Raw genomic sequence first — 12,750 nt, 5'->3', positions numbered from 1 at the left:
GTATTGCTCCCTCGCCCCCTCTCACTGTCCTGCCCCAGGGAGCCCCAGGGAGCTGGGCACGGGGGACGTCTCCACAGGTTACTGCCTCAGAGGCCCCGGCAGCTCTGGGCAGGACCAACAGAGCGGAAATGATCTCACCTCTCCATACGCTTCGTGTTTCTGCGGAAAAGAGAGAGAGAGAAACCCTGGTTACCTGGGAGCTGGTGATGTAGTTGCTCTGTGCCTTGGGTGGGGCGCAGGACACAAGGGCAGACAGGACCCTGCCTGGGGCTCACCCTCTTCGGTCGCCTCTCTCACAGAGGGGTGAGCTGAGGCCCGGGTGGCCGACTGCCTGCTGCTGGGCTGAGTGAGCGGACCCCAGGGCTCTGGACCCTGCCCTCCATCCCCAACATGGCGGCCCCAGCAGCTCACCATGACCTTGATGATGCGGTTGATAGTGTCCTGGTCGATCTCGGTGGAGTCGGGCCGCATGGTGGCGTAGTTGTTCCGGTAAAGCTCGTGGGGCGTGTTGGCGATGTCCCGCAGGCCCTGCTCATTCACCTGCATGTTGGGGGGCACCGCGAACAGCCGGATGCCCTCCTCGCGGGCCCGCTCGGCCTGCAGCTTGATGCCCCCACACGGGCTGCCGGTGACGTGGCCGTCAGTGATGACCACGGCGAAGTTGACCACGCCCTTGCCCACGTGCTGCCGGACCTCCCGGGTCATGTTGGCCAGCATGCAGTCAGTGAAGGTGCCGCGGCGGAAGGAGCTGATGCTCTGCAGGCTCTTGGTGAAGGAGGCCCGGTCACTGCCCGGCGGGCTGAACACCTCCACCAGGTCGGAGAAGTGCAGGCCTCCGTAGCGCCAGCTCAGGGCCACCTGGTCCAGGTAGAGCTCATCCTGCAGCTGGCTGATGAACTGCAGCACAAACTGCTGCATGTGGTAGAGCAGGCTGTCGGTGGGGGACTGCATGGTGACGCTCTCCGACGTGTCCAGCACGAAATACACGTGGATCGGGCAGTCGGCCTTCTCTGGGGACATGAGCACGTCACCGGGGTGCCCGGGGTCCCATGCAGAGAGGTGGTCTGGGGCTCTGCCCACCAGGCCTTTCTGCAGCCCGGCCCCGCCCCCTGTCCTCGCCTGGCCTCACTGCACCCTCACCAGTGGTACCTGGGCAGCTGTTCCTGTCGGAGGTGGTGGGGGCGATGACCTCCTGCTGCTGGGCGTGGAGGGCCCCCAGGAGCCCCCAAAGCAGGAGGGCGGAGCAGGGGCCTCGGAGCATCTTGGCAGCACCCATGGACCCTGATGTCCTGCGAAAGGGAGGAGCGCCTGCTGCAGACAGTGCTTCACCAACACATCACCGCGCCCCTCCCCGTCCCCAAGCCCTCCTCCTCGAGCCCTCCTCCCCAGATGGTGGGGGCGGGACGCACAGTGGTCAGCCAGCACGTAGGCTCAGGGGGGCGCCCTCTCCCCCTGCCCTGGGTGGGGTCCACAAAATTTAGTGGGTACAGAGACTGCGAGCTTCAGGCTCTGTTTTGGGTGGGATGTTCACGACCCCTCCCTGCCCTGCAGAGCCTGGGTGCACTGGGCAGACAGGAGCATTCTGGGCACTGAAAAGCCAGTGACTGGCATCAGTGATGACAGAGCAGCGAGGGGGCCCTGGGGGTGGGCATCAGGGGAGGAGGATGTCAGAGGAGGAGGGGCGTCAGAGGAGGAGGGGTGTCGGGGAGGAGGGGCGTCGGGGGAGGAGGGGCGTCGGGGAGGAGGGGCGTCGGGGAGGAGGGAGCGTCAGGGGAGGAGGGGTGTCAGGGGAGGAGGGATTGTCGGGGGAGGAGGAAGTGTCAGGGGAAGAGGGGTGTCGGGGGAAGAGGGGTGTCGGGGGAGGAGGGGCGTCGGGGGAGGAGGGAGTGTCAGGGGAAGAGGGGTGTCGGGGGAGGAGGGGCGTCAGGAGAGGAGACAGGCCCAGGCTGGGGTGGGCCTTGCCTTAAGCTTGACCCCAGTTATCCTTCCAACCGAACTGTGCTGACTAGGGAGGGGAATGGCCTGCAGGTGGATACTGACAGGGCTGGCAGGCAGTGGGTACCAGTCCCACTTTGCTGGGAGACGTGGGGCCAGCTGCATGGGGTGGAGGGGACCCCTCCCAGAGCGGTCACTGTGCCCTGGCATGTCTCCATGGGGTCTGATGCTGTGTCCAGACAGATGCAGGGAGAGGACCTCGAGGCGTGGGTGGGGTGGCTGGGCCCTGAGTGCCAGGTGTGAGGGGCAGGGGGACCCTCTGTGGAAGGTGAGGGAGGCGACTGATGCCGTGCTGTTCCGGTGGGGACCCTGCGACCTGGTTCTCATACCCACTCTGCTGCCCCCGGGAGCCCCTGGGACAGAGGGAGAACCTGCTGCAGCTGCAGCTGCAGCCCCACTGGGCCCGGAGCCCCGCCGGCGGGCAGCGGGAGCCCTCGCACAGCTGGGAGACAGGAGGCGCCTGGAGGGCTTTGTGGGGAGCAGAGGTGTCAGAGGCACTTTGGTGCAGTTTTCCTGGAGATGCCCCTCGACCCTGCGGAAACCTGCCCCTCCAGCCAAGACTTTAGAGGACCACGGCCCTGGCCAATGTCTTGACTGCACCTCATGACAGACCCTGAGCTAGAGCCACCCAGCTAAGCCTCTCCTGAATTCCTGACCTGAATGAATTATGAGAAAGTAAATGCTTATTGTTTTAAATCACTAAATTTGGGGTACTTTATTACACAGCAATAAATCATTGTAGAAAGAAGACAGTGAGACAATAATTTCAAATTTCAACAGGAAAACAAAATGACCCAAGGATGTCTCCCCATCCACCTTATCTTTCAGGTACAAGGATAAACATCTCAGATGTAAATGAGCTCAGATCCATGCCACCTAAATGGTAAAAAAAATTCTGCAAGGAATTTCTGCAAACAGTAGGGAAATGAATAAAAATAAACAAAAAGCAAAGAAACTTGAGGGGAGAGGGTACAGCTCAGTGGCTGAGTGTGTGCATAGTATGCATGAGGTCATGGGTTCAGTCCCCAGCACCTCCATTAAAAGGATGGAAGGAAGGAAGAAAAAGAAGGAAAGAAAGAGAAATCTAATTACTCACCCCCCAAACAAATAAACAAAAAGCAAAGAAACTTGAGAAATACAGTAAAATGTATGAAGGGAAAAGAGCCAGGAAGCATAAAATCAAAAGCCAGAAATATCATGTAGATCACTGTGAAAATAAGGGTGAATGGCTTAAATTCTACTATAAAGACAAACATCTCTGAATTGGGTCAAAAAACGAAATTCATCTGGATGAGGTTTGTGGGATCACACTTCAAAAAGAAAGTCACAGATGATGCAAAGAGAGTGGAGTGGGGAGGGATGGACGCAAACGGAGAGGAAGGGGGCAGTGTTGCTGAGACCCCGGAATTTAAGACAGAAGGATGAGGGATGGGGCCCAGGAAAAGATAAAGGCTGCTGCAATCCAATTATAAATCTTTATGTACTTAACGTCACAATACATATAAAGCAAAATCTGTGAAAAATCAAAGAAAAAACTGACAAACTGCAATCATAGTAGAAAATTTTAACTCATCTTTTAAAGATACTGACAGATCACATAAAAAAACAGAATTGGAAGTCGTGTTTTATAAAATTTTGACAGTAACAAGTAGGGTATAGGGCCAAAACTATAATCAGAAGAAAGTATGTAGCCTTAAATGTTTTTTGTTACAAAATAAAAAATTAGTGTAACAAATTTGGCATGTAGTTAAAGACACTAGGGACAAAAAAATTTAACAAGATAAATCTCAGGAAAGCAGGAGAGAGAAAGTAGTGAAAAATAAACCGACTGGTTTAAAAAACTCACAGTAGAATAATAAATATATTTGAGAGCTGGCTTTTTGAAAAAGCCAGTAAGAGAAAAAAAAAGTCTAAGCAAGAATAAAAACGATAAAGCACAAATATGGAAATAAACAAATGTAAGAATGAGTAAAATAATGACAGATGAGGAGGGTTTTTATTGTCGTTGGTTTTTAAGAGCACACCAAGTGCAGTTCTAAGCTAATAAATGTGAAAGACCATTTTCTGGGAAAGTGGTCTCATCTCTCGAGACGAGGTACAAAACATGGACCAAAAAATCTTTGAAGAAACTAGAAAAGATGAAATGACAATGAAATGTCTTCTGTGATTACTCTGCACCAGACACTAGGCTACATCTTTTCTTTTAACCTTCACAACAGCCCTCAGACATTGGTACTATTATAACCCATTTCACAGATGTGGAAACTGAGACCAAGCTGCGTAACTTGTCCCAGGTGCTCGGCTAACCCAGGCACCATCGTTCTGAGCCCAGACGCTTGATAACTGGGCTCCCACGTATGGCTTTCATTACAACAAAGCAACACGGGCAGAGCGGACACAGACCAGGAGCCGGGCAACCCGATGCATGGCCAAGCTCTCACATTCTTAAGGGTTAAAATTTCCATGGCCTGTTATTAAGTGTGTAGATGTTCACATCTGCAGTATACTTTTGTTGTTTTAAATTCTGCATTAACACATAATGACCTTCTTAGTGTCTTGTAACCCTTTTGATTGGAAGCCCGGTTTGCCTGGTATTAGTACAGCTACCCCTGCTCTCCTCTGCTTCCTATTTGCACAGTGACATTTTCCATCCTCTCACTGTCAGCCTCTTTGTGTCTTTGGGTCTGACTGTCCTGTAGACAGCATATAGCTGGACCTTGTTTTCTTAAGTCCATACTGCCAGTCTCCGTCTTTTGATTGCAGAGTGTAATCCATTTACAATTAAAGTAATAACTGACAAGGAGGCTTATTTCTGATGTTTTGCTATTTGTTTTCTATACACTTTGTAGCTTTTTTGTTCATTTCCTGAATCACCGTCTTCTTTTGTGTGTAGTTGGTTCTCGTACTAAAACATGTAAATCCCTCCCTCACGTCTTTCTGTGCTTATTCTTTAGGTACTTTCTTTGCGGTTACCATGGGATTGCACTTGACATCCTCAAGTTGTAACACTCCAACTTGAATTTAAACCAGCTTAACTTCAATAACATACAAAAACTGTTCCTTTACAAGCTCTCTCTGCCAGTCAATTTATTTTTTAAAACGTCTATTTGTTCTCCTCTCCTGTCCCAAATGCCGCCTACCCCACCAGAGTAACTGACATCCTGACATTTGTATTATTGTGCCTTGCTTTCTGCTTTTTCTTTTTAAATAAATTTTATCATATATTTATTACCAAAAAAGTTCCCTCCCCATCTCTTTCAGTTATTGATGTCACAAAATTACATTTGTATACATTTTGTGTCCAAAAACATAAACAAATATTATTTTTGATGCATTGATCCCTTAAATTATGTAGAAAACAAAATGTAGAGTTGTAAACCAAAGTTACAATAATACCAGCTTTAAGAAGAACAGAGCTGGAGGACTTCAGACTATAGTACAAAGCTCCAGGAATCAGAACAGTAGGTTAAGGACACAAAAAGACACATAGATCAAAGGAACAGGATAGAGAGCCCAGTACTAAACCCACACACTTATGGTCAATTAACCTACGACAAAGGAGGCGAGCATACGCAATGGAGAAAAGACAGGCTCTTCAACAAGTGGTGCTGGGAGAGCTGGACAGCTGCCTGCGAAAGCATGAAATGAGAACATTCTCTAACACCATACACAAAAATAGACTCAAAATGGATTAAAGACCTAAGAGTAGGACCAGACAGCATGAAACTCCTAGAGGAAAACATAGAGCACTCTTTGACAAAGATTGTAGCAAAAAATTTTTGGATCTGTCTCCTAAAGCAAAGGAAGTAAGAGCAAAAATAAATAAATGAGACCTAATTAAACTCAAAAGCTTTTGCACAGCAAAGAAAACCATTGACAAAATGAAAAGATAACCTACTGAGAAAATATTTGCAAATGATGCGACAGAAAAGGGATTAATATCCAACATATATAAACAGCTCATACAACTCAACATCAAAAACACAGACAACTAGATTAAAAAATGGGCAGAAGAACTGAATAGACGTTTTTCCAAAGAGGAAATAAAGATGGCCAACAGGCACAGGAAAAGATTCTCAACTCTGCTAATCATCAGGGAACTGCAAATCAAAGCCACGATGCAATAGCACCTCACACCTGTCAGAATGGCTGTCCTCAAAAAGAAAACAAATAACAAATGTTGCCGAGGATGTGGAGAAAAGGAAGCCCTCCTACACTGCTGATGGGGATGTACATTGGTGCAGCCACTGTGGAAAACAGTATGGAGGTGTCTCAAAAACCTAAAAATAGACTTACCATATGATACAGCAATTCCACTCTTGAGTATATATTAGATTAATATTAGTTTTTTTAAGTACTAGTCTCTCAAATTATGTAGAAAAAAAGTAGAGTTACAAACCATTGTTACAATAACAACAACAACAACAATAATAGTAACAATGGCTTTTATAACTGTTCACGTATTTACCGTCACTGAGATATTCATATGCCTTCAATTTGCTGTCTAGTGTCCTTTCATCTCACCTGCAGGGCTCTTCTGAGCATTTCTTACAGGGCAGGTCTAGTGGGCATGAACTCCTTCAGCTTTTGTATATCTGAGAATGTTTTCATTTTGCCCTCACTTTTGGGGGACAGTTTTGCTGAATATAGAACTTTTGGGTGACTTCTTTTTTTCCTTTTAACAGTTTGATATATCAGCCCACTGCCTCTGGTCTCCAAAGTTTCTGATGAGAAATCTGATAATCTTATTGAGGAGCCCTTGGATGTGACGAGTCACTTCTCTCTTGCTGATTCCTAAATTCTCTTTGTCTTTGTCTTTTGACAGTTTGGTCACAATGTGCATCAGTGTCTCTTTAAGTTCACCCTACTTGTCTTGGATGTTTATGTTCATGTCATCCATCAAATCTGGGAAGTTTCTTCACACATCCCCTCTGCCCCTTTCTCTCTCTTCTCCTTCTGGGACTTCCAAAACATGTATGCAGGTCCTTTAAGCTCTGTGCACTTTTCTTTAATCTTTTTTCTTTCTGTTCCTCAGACTCAATAATTTCCATTGTTTTATCTTCTACTTCACTGACCCTTTCTCCTGTCTGCTCAAATTGGCCTTTGAATCCCTCTAATGAAAAACTAAAAGTTACTGTAGCCTTCAGCTACAATATTTCTTTTTGGATTCTATCTAGGCTTTCTATCTCTTTATTTATATTTCTGTTTTGTTCATACATTATTTTCTTGACTTTCTCCACATCTTCCTTAGATCCTTCAGCATCTTTAAGATGCTTGTGTTAAAGTCGTTGTCTAGTCCATCCATCATCAGGTCTTTTTCAGGGACTGTTTCTGCTGGTTTATATTTTTTCCTTTGAATGGGCCATATTTTCCTGTTCCTTTGTTTGCTTTTTGAGGTGTTGTTGTTGTTAAAAATTGGACATTTGAATCTAAAATGGTCACATCTGCAAATCAGATTCTTCCTCTTCCCCAGGGCTTGCTGTTTTTGATTTTTTGTTGGTCTGTTAGTTTTTGTTTTTGATCACTGTAGGCTGTCTCTGTGCCAAGGATCAGCCTGAGGAGTGACTGTAAGGTTTTCTCACGTCTTTTCTGAGCCTGCACCTTCCCCTGAGCTTGGGCAGTGCCTGTCTAATTTTCCTTCTATATACAGTTGCTTTTAAACATCATAGTCTTCAATGTCTGGCTCCCAGAAGGAGAGAAAGAGAAAAATGAATGAAAGAAAAAAGATACCAACCCTTTAAATCCCCTGGAAGTCAACTCAGCCAGAGAGGGAGCAGCTGGCAATGACAGGGAGAAGTGTAATAACAATGGCAGCCTCAATAGATTTTAAAAGAAAGTATCATAAAAGTATTTTCTCTGATTACAACGGGATGATGTTAGGCATCAATAACAGAAGGAAAACTGGAAAATTCACAGAATTGTGGAAATTAAACAATGCACTCTTAAACAACCAATAGGCCAAAGAGGAATCACAAAGGAAATTAGAAGATAATTCAGAGACTACTAAATGTGAAAACAAGTCACACGAAAATGCAAGAAACACAGCAGGAGCAGCGTGAAGGAGCAAGTTACAGTCATAAAGGTTTACATTAAAAAACAAGAAAGAGCTCAAGTCAGCAACCTAACTCTACAGCTTGAGGAACTAGAAAAAGAAGAAGAAACGAAACAGCTAGTAGAAGGAAGGGAATAATAGCAATTACAGCAAAGATCAATGAAACGGTTAATAGAAAACCAACAGAGTAAACCAATGAAACCAAAAGTTGGTTCTTCAGAAAGATCAACATCGACATACCTTTAGCTCGATGGGCTAAGGGAAAAAGAAAGGAGATTCAAGTTACCAACATCAGAAATGAAGGTGGGAAATCACTACTGATTGCACAGAAATAAGAATTATGTGAGAGCACTGTGACCAGTTGTGCAACAGCCAATCAGATAACCTAGATGGAATGGACAAATTCCCAGAAACACAAAATTGGCAAAGACAAAACCACGAAGAAATAGAAATTCTGAATTGACCTATAACTACTGAGGAGATTGAATCAGTAATTGAAAATCTCCTGACAAAGAAAAGCCCTGGTGAATTCTTCAGATCATTTAAAGTTAGAACTAATACGAATACTGCTCAACCTTTTCCAAAAAACTGAAGAGGAGGGAGTATCCCCAAACTCACCCTATGAGGACAGGGTTACCCTGGTATTAAAGCCAGACAAAGGCACTACAAGAAAAGAAAGCTGCAGGCTAATATCCCTTATCAACGTGGATATAAAAATCCTTAACAAAATATTAGCAAACAGAATTAAACAGGATAGAAAAAGTACTAAACATCACGACCAAGTGGGATTTATTCCTGGAATGCAGTGATAGTTTAATATATGAAGATCAATTAATGTAACACACCACATTAACAGAGTGAAGGAACAGCCCACATGACCATTTCAGTTGATGCAGAAAAACCTTTTGATAAAATTCAATGTCCTTTCATGATTAAAAAACTCAACAAACTGGGAATAGATGGACACTAGCTCAGTATAATAAAAGCCATATATGAAAATCCCATAGCAAACATCATACTCAATGGTGAGAGACTAAAAGCATCACAGGAAAGGTGCTCAGCATCACTAAGTCACTAGGGAAATGCAAGCCAAAATTACAGTGAGATACCACCTCATACCCATTAGGATGGATAGTACCAAAAACCAGAAAACAACAAATGTTGGAGAGGATAAGGGGAAACTGGAATTTTTGGTGGGAATGTAAAATGACAGCTGTATGGAAAACAGTATAGTGGTTCCTCAAAAAAATAAAAATAGAACTACCATATGATCCAGCAATTCTACTTCTGGGAAAATACATACTCAAAAGAATTGAAAGTGGGTCTCAAAGAGCTAGGTATACACCCTGTTCACAGTAGTATTACTCACTCTAGCTAAAATGTGGAAGCAATCCAAGTGTCCATTGATGGATGAATGGATAAGCATAATGTGGTCCATCCACACAATGGAATATTATTCTGCCTTAAAAAAGAAGGAAATTCTGACACACACTATGACATGGATAAACCTTGAGGACATTATGCTGAGTGAAATAAGCCAGTCACAAAAAGGCAAGTACTATATGATTCACTTATATGAAGTACTTAGAGTATCTCAGACATCACAGAGACAGAAAGTAGAATGGTGGCTGCCAGGAGCTGGGGAGCTGGTGTTTAAAGGGACAGTTTCAGTTCTGCAACAAGGAAAGCGTTCCGGAGCTGGATGGCGGTGATGGTAGCACAAAAATACGAGTGCACTTAGCCCCAGTGAGCTGTGCACTTAAGACTGGTTAAGATGGCAAATTTTGTGTTACGTGTATTCAAGCATAATTTTTAAAAATGAGGGAAAAAACCCTCTTACAAATTAGTAAAAAATGATCTCTCATTAGGAACGCAGGGCAGTCATAATCAGGAAACAAGCAACAGTACAAATGGTCGGTGGTCAAACTGCACAGACACCAGGGACACGCAGACAGATCAGCTCGCACCGCCCCACGCAACTGGCCAGCACTGAAGCACGGCGGCGGCGCCACCCACAGTGCCGGAGCCAGGCCCATGCCTCCAATGGCTCTGACCACACGCCTGGGAGCCTTGACACTTTTCAGAAATTCTGACCTGGACTCTGCTCTCCGAGGAGCAGAGGCCCCTCACAACTGGGATCCCTGCCCTCCATGGGCTCCTTACAGGATCTACAACGGGCCCCCAGAGGCTGCCCACCGGTGTGGCTCAGGTGCTGACGTGTTCAGACCTCCTGGGCAGGTGCGCGTCCGGCTCTTGGAGAACGTAGCTGTGAGATATGGCCCAAGCCCAACATGTGCTCCAGGCGGGGGTCAGGCTCCCCCAGCTCCCAGTAAGCAGCACTCCATGAGCCCGGCTTCGGTACCAGTGTGCCCCACACCAGGGTCCCATGGCTTTGCACAGACGTTTGAAAGAAACTGCAGGGAGGACCGACCCATTGGAACGTGGGAAAGAATCAAGCTATTTGAGTTTTTCTTGAGTTAATCACAAGAGCTAGGTTTTCCAGCATCATAAAGCACTTGGGGCTACGAACACGGTCTACTTGCACTTGAGCGCCTGGAGCCCCGGGTGGCCCTGGTGCTAAGAGGGCTGCGGCTCCTGAGCCTGCTCCCCTCCTACAGTGAGGGCACGGGCTCAGCCCACACCCTCCCCTGCAGCCCCGGGAACACCCTCGGGTCCAGCTCCTTTTCCTGGGCCCTAGACCCTTCCAGGGAGCTGTCTGAAGGCCTCCTGCTGCCCGTGGCTCCCCACGACCTCCGAGGGACCTTAGTGGGCCCCTCCCCTCAAACAAAGCTGCCTGCGCTGGCTGGTCATGCAGGGTCACCGCTGGGTGTGGAAGTGCACTGCCTGGCGCAGGGGCCCGAGCCCCACCGACAGGTGACTCAGTGGCCTGAGCCCAGCTTTCCTCCTGGATGTCACCGTCCCGTGGCTTCCAGCGTAGACATGCCCCACTGCTGCCCCAGGCCTGCTGCCGCCCTCACAGGCCTCCCAGCTCACTCTCAGGCAGCAGCTTCTCAGTGGCCAGAGGGCCCAGTGGCCCCTGAGAACCATGTCCTGCTGAGGGGACACACCTGGGCCCCTGTGTCCAGCCCCTCGAGCCACCTATGTCCTGGGGGCACAGGCCTTCTCTCCAGCCCTGCTCTTCTGTCTCCAAATGATGGTAGGAAGGCAGATAACTTACCTCCTTGGAGCCCCAAGTGCCCGTCTGGCCTCCTGGCTCTGATGAGGCAGGCGGGAATAAACCCCCAGTGTAAGATGGCCTCCAGGCCAGAACTCCTTTACTGGGGAAACCACCCCAAAACCAGGGAAATCTGTGGACCTCAAGCCTCCTTCTTGTTGGGTGTCAACCGACAAGGGACATCCTTTCCTTGGGGACAGTGGGGTGGCCTGGGAGTGTGGGCGTGGGAGCCGTCGGCTCCTCGCTGGCATGGGGCAGCACTCCTCCACGGGCCCTGGGCAGGGCAGGGCGGCAGGCACGCCGGCCCCCGCCCTGCCCTTTCTGTTGTTGCTAGTACCAGTAGAGGCCTCTCAGCAGTTGACCCCCCCACCCCCCAGTGGGTGCTGGGCCCGGTAGGCGCTCTGCTGAGCCCTGTGAAGATTCCTGGGTGGGTGTGGGGCCGGCCCAGCAGGGGAGCCGCCGGGCACAGCCAGCTGGGCCCCCACCGCACTCCCTGCGCCCCCCCCCCCCAGCTCCCCAGCTTGGTCTCCCTCAGCTGACTTTGCAGGGGGGTACCTGGGGAGATGCCCGTGGGCCACCAACAGCCTCAGAGGAACTGGGGTCCTGCTGAGTCCAGTCCTGGATGGGTGGGGTGTGACCTGCCCTCTCTCCCTGTCCGCCTCACCCGTCCCTCTGGCTGTCAAGAGGCTCTTCTTCCCCTGCTGTCCCAGCTGGGAAGCTGGTCCCTGGGGAGCGCATTCGAGGGGCCACTCCGCCCAGGGCCCAGGAGGAGGAGGGACACCCGCTCCCTCCCGGCCCAAGCGGGAGGCGAGGGGCCAGCAGCACTGGAGACCCTGCGCCCAGTTTCCAGCGTGGGGGACCATCCCATGGGGGTGAGTTGGGCTCCTCAACCTCTGAAGGTGTCCCCGGGCCAGAGACAGAGTCGAAGCTCCCAGAAGCGGCCACGGGTCCGGCGGCAGACCGGGGACCTGGGCAGGGAGGGCGGACGGCCCGCAGTCTCAGCGCCAGGCAGGGGGCCCAGCTCGGCCCCAGGAGAGGAGGGGACAGCGGACGGCCCTCGCGCCACTTCCCGGGCGCGGACGTTGGGGAGCCCAAGCGAGGGTCGGGGTGGAAATGGGGGCCACCCGGCGGGCAGGGCCCCACAGGGCGAGCGGCAGTCCAAGCCGAGTGGCCGCATCCCGGCGCCGAGCGGGGCGGCGCTGCCCGGGCCTTACCTGACCGCGCGTCGGGCACCCTCCCGGACCCGTCCGCAGCGAGGAGGCTCCGGGCTCTGACCGCGCCGAGTGGGCAGGAGGGAGGGGCCGCGCCTACTCCCCGCCCCCCGCGACCCCGCGCCCGCGCCCCCGCCTCCCCCCCCCCCCCCCGGCGCCGCGGCCACCGGGCGGCGCTGCGGCCCCGCGGATGGCGGCGGGGCGGGGGCGGGAGGGTACCCGAGGGAACAGGGTGCGGCGAGAGCAAGGGCCGGGTCGGGACGGGGCGCTCGGGGGGCCGGGAGAGCCCCCTGCCGCCAGGCGTCCCTGCGAGGTCC

At 50.2% G+C, this 12,750-nt stretch overlaps 1 protein-coding gene across 2 annotated transcripts in view; it reads right to left on the bottom strand.

Moving 5' to 3' along the window:
- Positions 1 to 12,519, bottom strand: part of COL6A2 (collagen type VI alpha 2 chain) — a 28,552-nt gene extending 16,033 nt beyond the window's left edge. For both annotated transcript variants that reach the window (XM_031461067.2, XM_064476770.1), the window contains exons 1-4: positions 12,437 to 12,519; positions 1,150 to 1,289; positions 412 to 1,010; positions 139 to 159 (exon numbers count right to left, since the gene is read on the bottom strand). In XM_031461067.2, the coding sequence (XP_031316927.1) occupies positions 139 to 159; positions 412 to 1,010; positions 1,150 to 1,276 (747 nt within the window). In that variant the 5' untranslated portion in view covers positions 1,277 to 1,289; positions 12,437 to 12,519. The remainder of the gene's footprint in view (positions 1 to 138; positions 160 to 411; positions 1,011 to 1,149; positions 1,290 to 12,436) is intronic.
- Between the last annotated feature and the right edge of the window lie 231 nt (positions 12,520 to 12,750).

This window comes from Camelus dromedarius, chromosome 2, assembly GCF_036321535.1.
Source record: "Camelus dromedarius isolate mCamDro1 chromosome 2, mCamDro1.pat, whole genome shotgun sequence".
NCBI classification, from domain to species: domain Eukaryota; kingdom Metazoa; phylum Chordata; class Mammalia; order Artiodactyla; family Camelidae; genus Camelus; species Camelus dromedarius.
Note: the sequence above shows the minus strand (reverse complement) of the source record. Positions and strands in the feature narration are given on the sequence as shown.